Raw genomic sequence first — 16,655 nt, forward strand, 5'->3', positions numbered from 1 at the left:
TTTATACTGATAACAAGTTCAAACAGGTGCCATTAATACAGGTAATGAGTGGAGGACAGAGGAGCCTCTTAAAGAAGAAGTTACAGGTCTGTGAGAGCCAGAAATCTTGCTTGTTTGTAGGTGACCAAATACTTATTTTCCACCATAATTTGCAAATAAATTCATTAAAAATCCTACAATGTGATTTTCTGGATTTTTTTTCCTCAATTTGTCTGTCATAGTTGACGTGTACCTATGATGAAAATTACAGGCCTCTCTCATCTTTTTAAGTGGGAGAACTTGCACAATTGGTGGCTGACTAAATACTTTTTTTCCCCACTGTAATTGTAAGGTCCCTCAGTCGAGCAGTGAATTTCAAACACAGGTTCAACCACAAAGACCAGGAAGGTTTTCCAATGCCTGGCAAAGAAGAGCACCTATTGGTAGATGGGTAAAAATAAAAAAAAGCAGACATTGAATATCCCTTTGAGCATGGTGAAGTTATTAATTACACTTTGGATGGTGTATCAATACACCCAGTCACTACAAAGATACAGCCGTCCTTCCGAACTCAATTGCCGGAGAGGAAGGAAACCGCTCAGGGATTTCACCATGAGGCCAATGGTGACTTTAAAACATTTACAAGAGTTGAATTGCTGTGATAGGAGAAAACTGAGGATGGATCAACAACATTGTAGTTACTCCATAATACTAACCTAAATAACAAAGTGAAAAGAAGGAAGCCTGTACAGAATAAAAATATCCCAAAACATGCATCCTGTTTACAATAAGGCACTAAAGTAAAACTGCAAAAAATGTGGCAAAGAAATGTACTTTATGTCCTGAATACAAAGCGTTATGTTTGGGGCAAATCCAACACAACACATAACTGAGTACCACGCTTTATATTTTCAAGCATGGTGGTGGCTGCATCATGTTATGGGTATGCTTGTCATCGGCAAGGACTTGGGAGTTTTTTAGGATAAAAATAAACGGAATAGAGCTAAGCACAGGCAAAATCCTAAAGGAAAACCGTGTTCAGTCTGATTTCCAACAGACACTGGGAGATAAATTCACCTTTGTGTGAATACTTATGTAAATTAGATATTTCTGTATTTCATTTTCAATACATTTGCTAAACTTTCTAAAAACATGTTTTCACTTTGTCATTATGGGGTAATGTGTGTAGATGGGTGAATTTTGAATTCAGGCTGTAATAGAACAAAATGTGGAATAAGTCAAGGGGTATGAATACTTTCTGAAGGCACTGTATAATCCTGAATCTTAAGAGGAGGGCAACTCTTTCATGTTCAGAGGCACATCTGCTGATGGTGATGATATTCAACTTCTTCCAGATGATGAGAAGCGATAGCAGAAGACAGTATGAGACACATCGTCTCAAAATAAACCTGGCTTACTATAAATAACCCAACCCTCTGGGAGACGTAATACATAATGTACATGCTGGTAGTCAATCCTCCCCCTGGCCAACTGGCTAAACCAACTGTGCTACAGGGGCTCATTCCAACCAGCATGCATGGCTTAGGGGCACAGTGCTCTAGGGGAACTGAACAGACCTTGGGAGCTTTCTACCCACTGATCAACAGAGGAGAGGAAAAAGCATGAAAGCATATCATTCTTGTCTCTCTAGGACACGAATCCTAAGATATTACTTCCCTGCTCACTTCACCTTTCTCTGCTCCAGTGGGAGTAAGAAAAACATCTCCCCCAACTGTTTATGTTCATTGACTCCCTCCAAACCTGTGTGTGAGCATATAAAGAGTGGAGGCGAGAGCTCTGTCTAATAACTCTTGGCAGAGGTTTGCTGATATTAAACCATTAACAAGCACACTGGGGTATGTCAAATGCTCCCAGGAATGCTGTGTAAATGAGGATCCACCACACTATGCTCGCAGGATCTGTTTTCCAGGAAAACTGACAGAGACTCCCTCCTAGCTGCATCCCCTGTGCTGCGCTGTGCGCCACATCATCTACTCTCTCCTGTACCACTGAGGGGGAGTTAATCACTGTGAAGGACACAGACACCCACACCCATTCAACCAGCCCCACCCCTCTGAACCATCTATGGTCAAGACGGATGATTCCCCCAACTAAAACCACATTCAGCGGTCCAGTTCTGGTCAGCAGTATGCTGTTTATTCACTGAGCTTTAATGTGGTTCTGACAAACTCAGTTTTCCCTGTCTGACCCACAATTAACGCACTGACATCACTTTTCTTTTATGAATGACTATTTCAAACTTGTGAAAGTTGTTGTCCCTTCAGCCTTAAAAACCTTATTAAACCTTTGTCTTTCTAAAGACCAACGAAACTACTAGTAAAGCGCCAGGGCGGTTTGTTTTCCTTTCCAACACTTATGTGTTCAGTTTACATTGTAAATGTCTTGATCTCTGGACCCTAAGAACAGAGTGTTGATTCCCAGCCATCATTCTAGTCATTGTCCTCTTGAGACCAGCTGTTCTTTTGGGTCTATCTGGGAAAGAGTGATGACAAACTTCCTGTCCTAGGGCACTGTTTACACTCCTTTCCCTGGCCGGGGAAGTCACCGCAACCATAGCCAGGGAACAGTGGAGGCTGCTGAGGGAAGAATGGTCAAAATAATGGCTGGAATGGAGTAAAATGGATGGAATGGAGTGAATGGAATGGAATCAAACCCATGAAAACCATGTTTTTGATGCCATTCCATGAACTCCATTCCAGCCATTATTAAGAGCTGTCCTCCCCTCAGCAGCCTCGACTGCCAGGGAACCACGCCACATCAATGGTAAATGCTCAACTTTTTCAATCCAATGTACAGTAAACTACAGCTCGGAAAACAAAGTGTTTTTGAGTATTCACTCTCAGTGATAATCAGACACGAAAAAGGAGAATACAATCTCACTCCCAGTGGTAAGCTAAAGCAACAGCAAGCACTATATTATGGTATTATGTAATATTAACTCAACTTCATAGGCCTATTGTTTAATATCTACCATATGGTATGTATCAACTCTACACCAACATGTATGTTGAACCCATTCAAAATGTGTTTACAATAATTGTGCTGTTCTTACTGGAACACTTGTAGAGTTTGCGTGCCTGTGTGATATCCCCTTTGCTTAGCCTTGTCCTCTGGCCAATCGGGGGTCTCACTCCATTGACATCATAGCGTGGCAGGATGGTGTCCAAGAAGATTCCTCTGCATTTCAGGAGAAGAGACTGCTGTTAGATCAAAACACAACAAAACCAGGAAGGCACTCGCACATACACACTGTCGCACACACACATTGGTGTAAAGTACTACTTAAGCAGTTTTTTGGGGTATCTGTAATTTACTTTACTATTTATATTTTTGACAACTTTTACTTTACTACATTCCTAAATAAAAATAATGTACTTTTTACTCCATACATTTTCCCTGACACCCAAAAGTACTTGTTACATTTTGAACGCTTAACAGGACAAGAAAATGGTCAAATTCACGCACTTATCAAGAGAACATCCTTGGTCATCCCTACTACCTCTGATCTGGTGGACTCACTAAACACAAATGCTTTGTTTGTAAATGATGTCTGAGTGTTGGAGTGTGCCCCTGGCTATTGGTAAATGTAAAAAAAAAAACAAGAAAATGGTGCTGTCTGGTTTGCTTAATATAAGGAATGTGAAATCATTTATACTTTTACTTAATTTTAGCAATTACATTTACATTTGATACTTAAGTATATTTAAAACCAAATATTTTAGACTTTTACTCAAGTAATATTTTACTGGGTGACCTTCACTTGAGTCATTTTCTATGAAGGTATCTTTACTTTTAGTCAAGTATGACAATTGGGTACCTTTTCCACCACTGTACACACACTCAGATAATACATGTTCACTGTGGTGAAGCCTAAAGATCCATCAGCCAGCAGCTAAACTGCTGCCAGTTACACTGACAGTAGGCATTATTTAGGGATCTACTGAGGATGCTGAAACTTAGGGAAGCATCAGGCCACAGCTTTGCCTGTGTGAGTCTGGTGGCCTGCCAGTAGGACCTGAACCAAGGAGTGAGATCTACTGTATGGGGGCAGACAAGGGGCTTGGAGGCCATATACTCCCTGATTCACTCTCTCTGGATCAGAAAGGGATGAATTTAAAGGTGAAGATGTGGAAATGACAACTCAAATAATAATAAAGATATGTATAAGCCTTTGAATTCATACATGTAAAAACGAACACATGAGAAAATATGTACAAAATGTCCCCCCCCAGAGGACATAGGTAGTTCAGATGGGTCTGAGGGTCAGAAGTGACCTCACACTGACCTCATCATGTGTGATGTACTACTTCCATCTGTACAGGCTGTACAAAAGAAAAAGTCCAACACTGCAAACCAAAAGCCCTCCCCTGACAACTCTATGGGAAAATCTAAAACTTGATTGGTTTGTTGTATGGACAACAACATTTAGCATAAGGATTCAAAGTCTAAAGGAACAAGAACGATTACAAAGAAGTACAAAAATCACACCATGGTTGCTTGCGTTTAGCTTGAAAAGGAACAGTTGATGCCGAAAAAAACAGACCTTTTCACACCACTTTCTCACTTGACACTTTGCTAGTTTATCATCTCCTTTTCTCTCTCTGCAATGGCGAGCAAAGGCCTGCTCCCTTGCCGTTCCCATGGTGACATGCCCATCAATGCCAGGCATGTGCAAACAGAGCAGCCTGAGCTAACAGTTGAAGCACTGCCTGTCTGCCTGCCTGCCTGCCTGCCTGCCTGCCTGCCTGCCTGCCTGTCTGCCTGTCTGGCCGCCTGTCTGCCTGTCTGTCTGCCGTATGCTGGCTGCCGGTGAACAACGCCACTCCAGCCGGTGTCAGAGTAGACAAAGGGCACACTGGAAGGTCTTTATTTGAGTTGGCTCTGCTCCATGCACCAGGCCTGAAAAATGTCCCCAGCGTAGGGGGGTGGATAGAGCCCATGGTCGGGTAACATGCCCCAGACAAAAAGCATGGGGAGCTGCCTTACTTGTCCCCAGGAGACACTTCAAAACATGAGGGCTGCCCATGAAATCTTCCCAACAACAATCTCGGCAAAGGCCCTGGCTTCCCACGGTGATTTACAGTAAAAACGCTGTGCAAACACACAGGCTAATAATGGGGAAACAAAGGGAGAAATTGGGACAGGTACATCAGCCAATCAGCATGGGAAGTGTAAACCAGATCACAAACCTCACAGTGACTTGAGAAAAGCCAACAGGAACCCCTTGTCTCCTAATAAGGTTATCTGAAAACACACTGACCACACTCTCAATACAATCCACAATAACAAAATGTATCTCTAAACAGTAAAATAATGGAATAAGGCTATACTCTGGGAAAATAGGAATGCTCAGTGGTGAAATTACAACAAAGCAGAGTGCATCAACAATCATAAAGCTACTTCATTCTAGCACATTCTGTCTGTACAGTTAGAAAATAAAGGTCTAGACAGCCCATTCTGCGCAGTGGCCTGGCAGTGTTTGTATCCAATCTCAGCCTCCTTGTAGAGAAAGAATCTCTCCCGGCTTCCCAAAATCCGGTTGCCACGAGCGCATGGCAGTTTATTTGGGACGAGGTCCAGACAGTGAGGCTGCAATAGGAGGCATTGAGGAGAGGTCCAGGCTCGGTGAAAAAGAGGGCAGAAAAATAAGAACAAAAGGAGAGCTAACAGCTGGTTCTCATATCAGAGAGCTGTGTAGTAATGATTACGGTCTGGTCTGGCCTCCCTCTCCTCCAGCTTTCACTCGCTTTGCGTGTGCCCAGACTCACATTACAGTCACATTGGGGAGCTGGGGCCTATCAAACCTCTTCCTGCAATTGGGAAAGGGGCATTAAATTGGAACAACAATCACTGGTGCCGCTGTCTGTACCGCTAGACAGTTACAGATTTTGTTGATGTAAAATATATTTAGAAGAAAGTTTGGGTCGAATTGCACAGAGGGTACCAAAATGCAATCACATACACATGGCTGTGGGAGGGAACCTCATGTTACTGGTATGTTAAACTCAGTGCCAGGATACTCCCCCATTGTCACGCAATTCACTATAGACTGAACACTGCCTGACAAAGATGTCATGAAACCTTTATGCTGGGTTGGTATGCATTATACACTGAACAAAAATATTAAATGCAACATGCAACAAATTCAAAGATTTTACTGAGTTACAGTTCATATAAGGAAATCAGTCAATTGAAATAAATTCATTACGCCCTAATCTATGGATTTCACATGACTGGGAATACAGACATGCATCTTTCGGTCACAGATAACCTTTTTTTAAAGGTAGGGGCGTGGATCAGAAAACGAGTCAGTATCTGGTGTGACCACCATTTGCCTCATGCAGTGTGACACATCTCCTTCGCATAGAGTTGATCAGGCTGTTAAATTGTGGCCTGTGGAATGTTGACCCACTCCTCATCAATGGCAGTGCGAAGTTGCTGGATATTGGCGGGAACTGGAACACGCTGTCGTACACGTCGATCCAGAGCATCCCAAACATGCTCAATGGGTGACATGTCTGGTGAGTATGCAGGCCATGGAAGAACTGGAACATTTTCACCTTCCAGGAATTGTGTACAGATCCTTGCGACATGGGGCTGTGCATTATCATGAGCAAATACAATTGTATTCGTTGTCCTTAGCTTACGCCTGCCCATACCATAACCCCAACACCACGGGGCACTCTGTTCACAACGTTGACATCAGCTAACCGCTCGCCCACACGATGCCATACATGCTGTCTGTCATCTGCCCGGTACAATTGAAACTGGGATTCATCCGTGAAGAGCACACTTCTCCAGTGTGCCAGTGGCCATTGAAGGTGAGCATTTGCTCACTGAAGTTGGCTACGACGCCAAACTGCAGTCAGGTCAAGACCCTGGTGAGGACGGCGAGCACGCAGATGAGCTTCCCTGAGATGATTTCTGACAGTGTTTGCAGAAATTCTTCGGTTGTGCAAACCTACAGTTTCATCAGCTGTCCGGGTGGCTTGTCTTAGACAATCCCGCAGGTGAAGAAGCCGGATGTGGAGGTCCTGGGCTGGCGTGGTTACACATGGTCTGCAGTTGTGAGGTCAGTTGGACGTACTGCCAAATGCTCTAAAACGATGATGGAGGCGGTTTATGGTAGAGAAATGAACATTAAATTATCTGGCAACAGCGCTGGTGGACATTCTTGCAGTCAACATGCCAATTGCACGCTCCCTCAAAACTTCAGACATCTGTGGCATTGTGTTATGTCACAAAACTGCACATTTTAGAGTGGCCTTTTATTGTCCCCAGCACAAGGTGCACCTGTGTAATGATCATGCTGTTTAAACAGCTTTGTGATATGCTTTGTGATATGTCAGGTGGACGGATTATCTTGGCAAAGGAGAAATGCTCACTAACAGGGATGCACAACATTTTTGAGAAATTTGCTTTTTGTGCGTATGGAACATTTCTGGGATCTTTTATTTCAGCTCATGAAACATGGGACCAACACTTTACATTTTGCGTTTATATTTTTGTTCAGTGTATAATTACAATGACATCAAATTGACAGCTCATTCTCCAACTCAGTCCCAAGTGGACTTGTTTGGCCATGCTTTGATCCAACGGAAACAGACAGAAACAGTGCTGAACTGCAGCCTAAAAAAAGAGATTGGATGGACACAACCCAAATAAGCATGCAGTAGTCATAGAGGCTGGGCTGGTCCAAACCTCAAACAGCCACTATAACACCACTGTCTCGGTCTGTGACTGACAGGACAGCATCTGGAGAGATTTCCAGATACGTCAGACAGGGAATCTGGAAGAAAGAGGTCAGCTAGCACCCAGGGACAAACTGGCACGGTGGAGTATCATTAAGATTATGACACATTCACTGCTCTCCTTTTCAAGCCTACTTCAAGGCCAAGAATACATTTTTTTGTCACATGAATTTCAAATAGCAGCAGCATGTACTACAACAGCACTAAGAGAGTTTGGTTTGAGTCGACAGCAGTTTTCCTGCTGTATTTTTTTGTTTATTCATACATACATTCTACAGAAACAAATCTTAGAGGGAAAGGTAAGATAATATTAGACAAAAGCTTTCTTAGTAGATTCTATGTGGCCATGAAAAAAGAAACACCTGGGAAAGAATGCATACATCTGATGTGATTTATTACACTCCTCTCGTCCTTATTATTTTATTAAAGACTGCATAAACCGTCTTTGACGCCTTGATCACAAATGCCACAATAGATCACTTAAATAAACAGGATCAGTTTGATTCTGTACTCTCAGAGATTTGGCTTGTCAAGTCAATGTCGGGGAAATTACAGTACATATAATGTCTCCATTTCCCCATACCTAAACATGTTTATCTGATCATTAGTGTTTGACCTAAATCCCGCTAACACCTGGGAGCCATGAAGCTAGCCAGCAGACACCTCAGGAATAAAACCCTATAACTGCCTGGTATGTGGGATCATGTTGCTAACAACGATCAAAGCCTCTTCAAAGAGGCCGTATGTGGCATAATGAGGCAGTTCACGCTATGAGAGGAGAGCTTTTACAAGGAACTTCACAGATGTATGAAAGTGCCACGCAGCCTGATGCAGCAGGGCCACTGGTGCTAGCTGCTCTACCTAAACCTGAACCTGGGGATGGATGTGGAGGTTTACTGGGATGCTGCTACACTCCAGCAGCAGGAGACAACCAGGGGAGGGATAATTGGAACAACCTGTGGCTGTGGGTAAAAGCTAGCTCATCAAAAGGTAGACATAATCAAACCTTATCCATAAATGCCCCCCCTTAATACATAGCTGCCACTGGACAGCATCCTTACTGAGAGACTTAGCTATCTGAAAGGCTACCTGGAAGAAATGTATATGATATATGCTCAACCCCATTATGCAGAACAGATAGGCATTGTATTACATGGGGGTTGGTAGGCAGGCTCTACTCATAGAGTACAGAGGGACTGGGTAAGGTGGACATGAGGCTATACAATATCAAAAAGTTGGCGCTGTCTAGGAAAACTTAGTAAATCAGAAACATGACCAGGATTGAAAAGGAAAGCTCTGTAACTCTGCTCTTTCAACTCTACTGACATGTTACTCCAGGCACCCTGATAGATTACACTATTTTACCCTCTGAAATCCCATTACAAGGACGAGCAATAAATCCTGTCTGAATCTCACAGAGATCAGTTCAGCCCATGAGCATTTTCACTGCATGCTAAAATGTAAGCGGTGACCGTTGAGAGTTAAAAGATCCAAGGCAAAATAAACTTGCGGAAGAAAGAGAGAAAGACACTCTCAAGAAGTCGTATCTTCTTCAGCTGTTCTTCCTTTAAGCCAAGGCACTGACACATTCATGAAGTCCATCAATCAGTTGTTTATTGAAATTTGTTCTGCTTCCCTGTACTTAAAACTCATCAGACCGACCGCCATACAAGCTGAGTAATAGAGAGAGCACTGTGACAAATTAGGATGAGATTCTGTCACCCAAGCTAAAAATGTCAGCAGCTCAATAATTTAATAGTACACTCTCAGAAAAAAATGGTACGTTTAGGGTACAGTATTCTTCCCTGGGGTACAAAAATATAAAAACACACAAAATGTACAGGTAACTGCCAAAATAATGGAAACACTTGAATAAATGAGGGCTACGAAGTATGTTGAAAGCAGGTGCTTCCACACAGGTGTGGTTCCTGAGTTAATTAAGCAAATACCATCCAATCATGCTTAGGGTCATGTATAAAAATGCTGGGCATGCCATTATTTTGGCTACCATGGCTATGGCCCCATAGGATGACAATACCACCATCCACAGGGCACGAGGGGTCACTGAATGGTTTGATGAGTATGAAAACAATGTAAACCATATGCCAAGGCCGTCTCAGTCACCAGATCTCAACCCAATTGAACACTTATGGGAGATTCTGGAGCGGCGCATAAGACAGTGTTTTCCACCATCATAGACAAAACACCAAATGATGGAATTTTTCATGGAAGAATGCTGTCACATCCCTCCAATAGAGTTCCAGACACTTGTAGAATCTATGCCAAGGTGCATTGAAGCAGTTCTGGCTCGTGGTGGCCCAACGTCCTATTAAGACATTTTATGTTGGTGTTTCCTTTATTTTGGCAGTTACATGTACCTTCAGAGGTACACATTTAATCTCACATGGTACAATTCAATACCTTTTAGGGTACATGTGCGGATAATCTAGTATAATGGTACATTCTTGTAACCAATATTTTTAATATAAAAAGGTACAATCATCACGCACTCTCAAAAAAGGGGTACGGTGAAGGAACATTTTTGTTTCTCAGGGTGGAGGCATGGATTAGTGGGGGCGCAGCTTTCAGTTATTTATTTTTGGCCACCCGTGAGTGAAAGTGTTGTACCAGTTTAAGTGGTCTATGTTTATGTTAATTAAAGTTTGTGCATGTCCGCTGACAATTCTGAAGTCTTTATAAAGGCTTACATAAGTGCATGTGACAATACATACAGGGTAAGCTGTAATTAATATTGTACCAACCTTAACCCAACACTGAGCGACCTTTTCAAAGAGGTAGAGACCTCTTGGCGTAATGGTTAAGGTGTTGGCTTGACAGTCGCTGGACCCAGATTCGAGTCCTGGTCGGGGCTACCCACCCAATTCACTCCATTGGTGTCAGAAGTGGGATAGCGGTAGTGCTGAGCAATTAACCGAAACTTAATTTGGTTATTTTTTGGTTTTTAAATAACTAATTGACCTACATCAGTTAAATTATTAGAATTCAATTTCGTTCTATTTTTTTCTGTGAGTTTGATGCTCAGTTTCTGTAGAGATAAATCAGATCAATATTCTGCATAGTTTAGCACAGAAAACGTGGTAATTAACTACAATGACGATAATCCATTGCGCGCCCGCTCACTTGTCTGGTCTGTGTGGAGCAGACACAGAGACCACGTTGACCAAAACATTTACATTTTAGTCATTTAGCAGACACTCTTATCCAGAGCGACTTACAGTTAGTGAGTGCATACATTTTTATTTTTTTATTTTTACATACTGGCCCCCCGTGGGAATCGAACCCACAACCCTGGCGTTGCAAGCGTCATGCTCTACCAACTGAGCTACACAGGGCCAAGAGAGAATGCGCTCTATAGAGATAAGATGATGACTTGGAATGAAATAATAAATTAATCAAAGAAAACAAATATTTTATTAAAATAATGTGAATAAATGATGGTTAATAAGTGATAAGCAGTAATGGGCAGTCACTACCATCATGGGACTTTTATTAATTGTTTTATTCTGTGTTGTTACAGCATTCAACCCACATAATGCATAGTGCATTTAATGTGTAAAAATTATATTTTGTAATAATCGAACCGAAATCGAACCGAAAAAGCACTAATCACTCAGCACTAGATAGCGAAGAGGCGTGTACACGAGGGACTTGATATAGAGAAGAGGTACATTTTTGCCACTTAAAAGAAACGGTTTTGTTACTGGTGGTACCCCGCAAAGGCAAATGTGTACCTTTTCCAAAGGTTTTGGACTATATGGTACACTATTAGCTCTTTTAAGGTATGAACTGCAAGTGTAAAATTATATACCTATAACTAATGGTACAATGGATGTAACTTACAGGGTACCACTACAGTGACAAGAGTTTATACCCATCTAAGTACAATTCTGTACCTTTTATTCTGAGAGTGTATTAAAGGACTCTAAACTTAAATTTGTGCAACCTTTCATAAGCCTTGACACTAATATAAAACAAAGTAATGAAATTAAAGAGACTTTGACACATAGTAGAACTAGGAATAGGGCTGTTGCGGTGACCGTATTACTGCCACACTAACAGTCATGAGTCATGACCGCAGTGAAATTCCACGTGACCGTTGAGTCACTGTAATCTCCTCTTATGCACTCTGGACATACATTGGTAGTACCCAACTCACTAACCACCATCAGGTCGCTAATGGCCTGGTACTCAATGCTCTATTGTCCCTCTAACCACGCTGACATCAATCCAAATTAAATCCAAAATCACATCAAACACTTATCATCAGAACAGTATCATGCTTTTAAATCTCACCATTAGGCTAAAAAAATGTTGACCTCACTGGGATGATTAATTTGAAGAAAGAAGTTCAACAGGTGGAAACTGAGTGGAAAACATGGTCGTGGTGGATGTTGTTTCAAAGCCAAACACAACCAAATGGACAGCGCTTTCTAAGGTGATGATTAATACAAAGCATTTAAGACGTTGCATGTAGAACGCCCATTCGCATATTAGAGCTTATGCATAGGCCTATATATGACCCCAAGCACGAAAAAATAAACCTGAATTAAAATAATGATTGTGCGTTTATACAATACATAGCCTACCACATATTACGCACGGCAGAAAAAATAAAATAAAACAACTGATTTAAGATGTCTTTGGTGCATAATTGGTCTGGTTTATACTCCAAAATTAAACAAATTCTAGTAATTGCCTTTGAGTGTAGACTGTATTATTATGCATACTGGATGGACTGGTTACCTTATGCTATTCTCCAAACTTTCTATCCATGAGTCTGGGAGAAAACATATTTTTATTTGATGAGAGAACAGGGTGTGCAGCCTGATGCAAGCTTTTTTTATGACTTTTTCAAATAGTCAATAGCCTATAGTCGCATCATGCAGCCCATATATGTTTTGATTTCTAAGACATTTTAAGGTTTGTATCATTCACAACTAAATTTGCCAAACAAACGACATGTACAAAAGTATGTGGACATCTGCTCGTTGAATATCTCATTCCAAAATCATGGGCATTAATATGGACTTGGTCCACCCTTTGTTGCTATAACAGCCTCCACTCTTCTGGGAAGGATTTCCACTAGATGTTGGAACATTGCTGCAGGGACTTGCTTCCATTCAGCCACAAGAGCATCAGTGAGGTCGGGCACTGAAGTTGGTCGATAAGGCCTGGCTCGCAATCGGCGTTCCAATTCATCCCAAAGGTGTTCAATGGGGTTGAGGTCAGGGCTCTGTGCAGGCCAGTCAATTTCTTCCACACTGATCTCGACAAACCATTTCTGTATGGACCTCGCTTTGTGCACGGGGGCATTGTCATGCTGAAACAGGAAAGGGCCTTCCCCAAACTGTTTCCACAAAGTTGGAAGCACAGAATCATCTAGAATGTCATTGTATGCTGTAGCGTTAAGATTTCTCGTCACTGGAACTAACAGGCCTAGCCCGAACCATGAAAAACAGCCCCAGCCCATTATTCCTCCTCCACCAAACTTGACAGTTGGCACTATGCATTCGGGCATGAAGTGTTCTCCTGGCATCCGCCAAACCCAGATTCGTCCGTTGGACTGCTTCGCATTGCGCATGGTGATCTAGGCTTGTGTGCGGCTGCTCGGCCATGGAAACGGGCAGTTCTTGTGCTGACGTTGCTTCCAGAGGCAGATTGGAACTCGGTAGTGAGTGTTGCAACCGAGGACAGCTACGTGCTTCAGCACTCGGCGGTCCTGTTCTGTGATCTTGTGTGGCCTACCACTCCGCGGCTGAGACATTGTTGCTCCTAGACGTTTCAATTTCACAATAACAGCACTTACGGTTGACCGGGGCAGCTCTAGCAAGGCAGAAATTTGACGAACTCATTTGTTGGAAAGGTGGCATCCTATGACGGTGCCATGTTGAAAGTCACTGAGCTCTTCAGTACAGGCCATTCTACTGCCAATGTTTGTCTACGGAGATTGCATGGCTGTGTGCTCGATTTTATACACTTGTCAGCAACGGATGTAGCTGGAATAGCCGAATCCACTCATTTGAAGGGGTGTCCACATACTTTTGGCTGTGTAGCGTATAGGACCTATTTCAAATTATCACTTTTACGCTCAACATAGCCACTTCATATGCGCACTCGCTCCTGCGTGGGAAAAATATTATTTCTAAAATCGTATAATATAAAATAAAATAATGGGACTTATAAGCATAAATTGTCTGCTAAATGAACAAGCCTACAGCCTATGGCATGGAGCATAGCCAGATAACATACAATAGGCCGACTCATATTCGGTTCTTCTGAAACACAGTTTCTTTAGACCTGCCTAAAATAAATAATGGATTTATTGTGATGGTGTATAATAAATTGATTTATTATACTTTTGTTAAATGTAGATGTTCCAAAGGCGCGCATCAGTGGCTTGTATGCATGGAGACCTGGAGATGCTAAACATGTGATTTGCATGACAATAACCGGCTTACAAAATGTCATGACCACCACAGCCCTAACTATGAAGAGATCAAACTTTCAGCAGTAACATAGAAAAGATATTGAGAGAGATATTAAGAGAGCAAAAGTTACATAGTCTGGGAATCTGCTCTCTAACCTAGACTGCAACTGGTTTCTATGATGTCTGTTCTGTTTTGCTGTGTATGAAGTGGAACTTAGCCCAGCTCCTACCTTGAGAATGTATTCCTGGCATAGTGCATGATGCTGTCAAAGTCATACACTTCTCCCATAGAGTCCACCTCCCCTGGCTCCATCTTCAAGAAGTTATACTCCTGTCCTGTGAATGGAAGCAAGAAAACAGAAGCTGAAACCTACCCCTACCTCAAATACTGTCCCATCATACTGAATGGCAAAAGTGAGTGGTTATCACCTAGAAAGGGAAAACTATGTTTATCACAGAATCATGTGATGGTCTCATCATAGACACTTAAAATAAGCTCATCTCATATGACATCTCTCCATGTTAGATGAGTGGGCTGTTCCATACACAGTTGTCTTACCTGGCTGGATGTTGTCCCTGATGATGCTGACGTGTTCATCTCTGTCAGGCCGGGTGTGCTCGTGCCAGAAACCAATCACGTGGCCCAGCTCATGCACCACTATTCCAAACTTGTCACAGTTCTTTCCAATGGAGATGGCCTGGGGACCGCCACCCCTGCGGCCCACATAGGAACAGCACCTGCATGGTCCAACACCCAGAACACAGATCAGGGACAGGTCAACAGGCAGGGTAACAAGCTAGTTCCCAAGACTGTGGTAACTGGCTACACAGAAGACAAAACTAGGTCTCTTTTTGTTTGGCAGACACGAAGATGACAGTGTTAGCTCAAAAGGGGCCATCCTGCTTACCATAGTACTATCTATCTAAGTGCTACATTTATGTCTACAGATCAATCATGTAACAAGAACTTGGTGAACTTCATGTTACACCGGATATATAGAGCTTTACTTCCACAAACATGCAAGTGTAAACCAGAGGCAGTGAACAAATAGGGAAGGAATCCCAGTTCGTAGAGAGACACAGGGTCTGACTGCAACACTTTGTGGTTCAACTGACATCTCTAACACATATATACAGTATTAGGAACAGAATTATCTAGCACATCTTAGAAAAACTAGACAAGGTGACCCTCGAACCCTCAATCCTAATACAGTGGTGACATTCATTGATGTGTGCTTCACTGTAGATGGAGGGTTACAGTGTGTGACAGTGATGGCTGGCTGCAGACTGCAGGGCTCTTTCTCTCCCTCCCTGACATGAAAGGCTCAGTGTGGGAGCCCAGTCCATGGGCACACACCGCGCCCCTGTGGGCCAACCAGCCTCTCTCTAATTACTATGAGCCCAGCCAGGCTCTCCTGAGATGGGTCTTGAACTTTGCACAGGACAGATGGGGCCTGCTGAATATGCAGCAGGCCAGCCCAGAGCCCAGGCATTCCCACTGCTAACCGCAGCCGCCTGCGTGGATAATGTCATCCCTGTTACTCTGGAGGCCAGTTACCAGGCTAAAAATGGCTATCAACAGCTGGGTGGAAAAAGGGCAGTTTATGTTCCATATCCGCTCTTTAATACTCTTCTTGGTAACTGATGTACTGTGTGTGCAGAACTCATTTGAACTTAAAAACATGCATAGCTGGGAAAAGGACAAACTATATCACGTGGAATAAAAGCTGGCAGGTTATGATAAAGCGGAGGAGGTCTCCCTTGGGTGTCATTCAAAAAACCATGTGCGACACGAGTGCTCAGTGAAAGATGTGTCAGGACTATGAGGCACAGCAAGCATTCCTCAGGCCTGAATGGCCGTCTTTCCCAGGACTTGCAGGGGGCTGCAATTACCACAACTCATGCAGACAGACTGCGGACAGAAGGGATGAGCAAGCACTAAAGGCCAATGGAGGAGAAGTAAGGAAAAGTACTTAAGCAATAAATCATTACGGCTGTGTGGATAAAGGAGTATCATGTGTGAGCAGGCTGACCAGCTAGACTTCCTTCCTGAGGGATGCGAGCCCAGACCTCTGTGGACTCACCCACACGGCCGGTAGGTGAACACAATGTAGCTCTCCTCTGTTGTTCTCTCCATAAAGGTCACACAGGTGTGCTTCTCCCAGTGACGCATGGCCTGACGGAATATCGCCCGCTGGCTGCCTGAATGTGATGGGAAGAAGGGAGGAGATCAGTGAGGCTGACGAACATAAGACACACATAAAAAGGAGGATAAAATACTGTACCAATGCTGACAGCTTGCTCGTAGTTCTAGACCCACTGCCAAATTCATCCCAAGTAAAGTTAATAAAATGTCCAATAGCTACCAAGACATTCATTTTAATGTAGGTACTGTGAATGCAGGTATGCTGAATGGACACCAGCTGCCACCCTTTAGTAGGGAACTATATTATAGG

General features: G+C 42.9%; 1 protein-coding gene across 3 annotated transcripts in view; it reads right to left on the minus strand.

The window, feature by feature from the left end:
* The window catches only part of LOC311145167 (bone morphogenetic protein 1-like), a 45,260-nt gene that overhangs the window by 12,226 nt on the left and 16,379 nt on the right, over positions 1-16,655 (minus strand). For all 3 annotated transcript variants that reach the window (XM_084181375.1, XM_084181374.1, XM_084181376.1), the window contains 4 exons: positions 16,284-16,401; positions 14,759-14,937; positions 14,430-14,535; positions 3,053-3,177 (listed from right to left, as the gene is read on the minus strand). In XM_084181375.1, the coding sequence (XP_084037501.1) occupies positions 3,053-3,177; positions 14,430-14,535; positions 14,759-14,937; positions 16,284-16,401 (528 nt within the window). The remainder of the gene's footprint in view (positions 1-3,052; positions 3,178-14,429; positions 14,536-14,758; positions 14,938-16,283; positions 16,402-16,655) is intronic.

Source organism: Coregonus lavaretus (assembly GCF_964263955.1).
Source record: "Coregonus lavaretus genome assembly, chromosome: 17".
Classification (NCBI taxonomy): Eukaryota; Metazoa; Chordata; class Actinopteri; order Salmoniformes; family Salmonidae; genus Coregonus; species Coregonus lavaretus.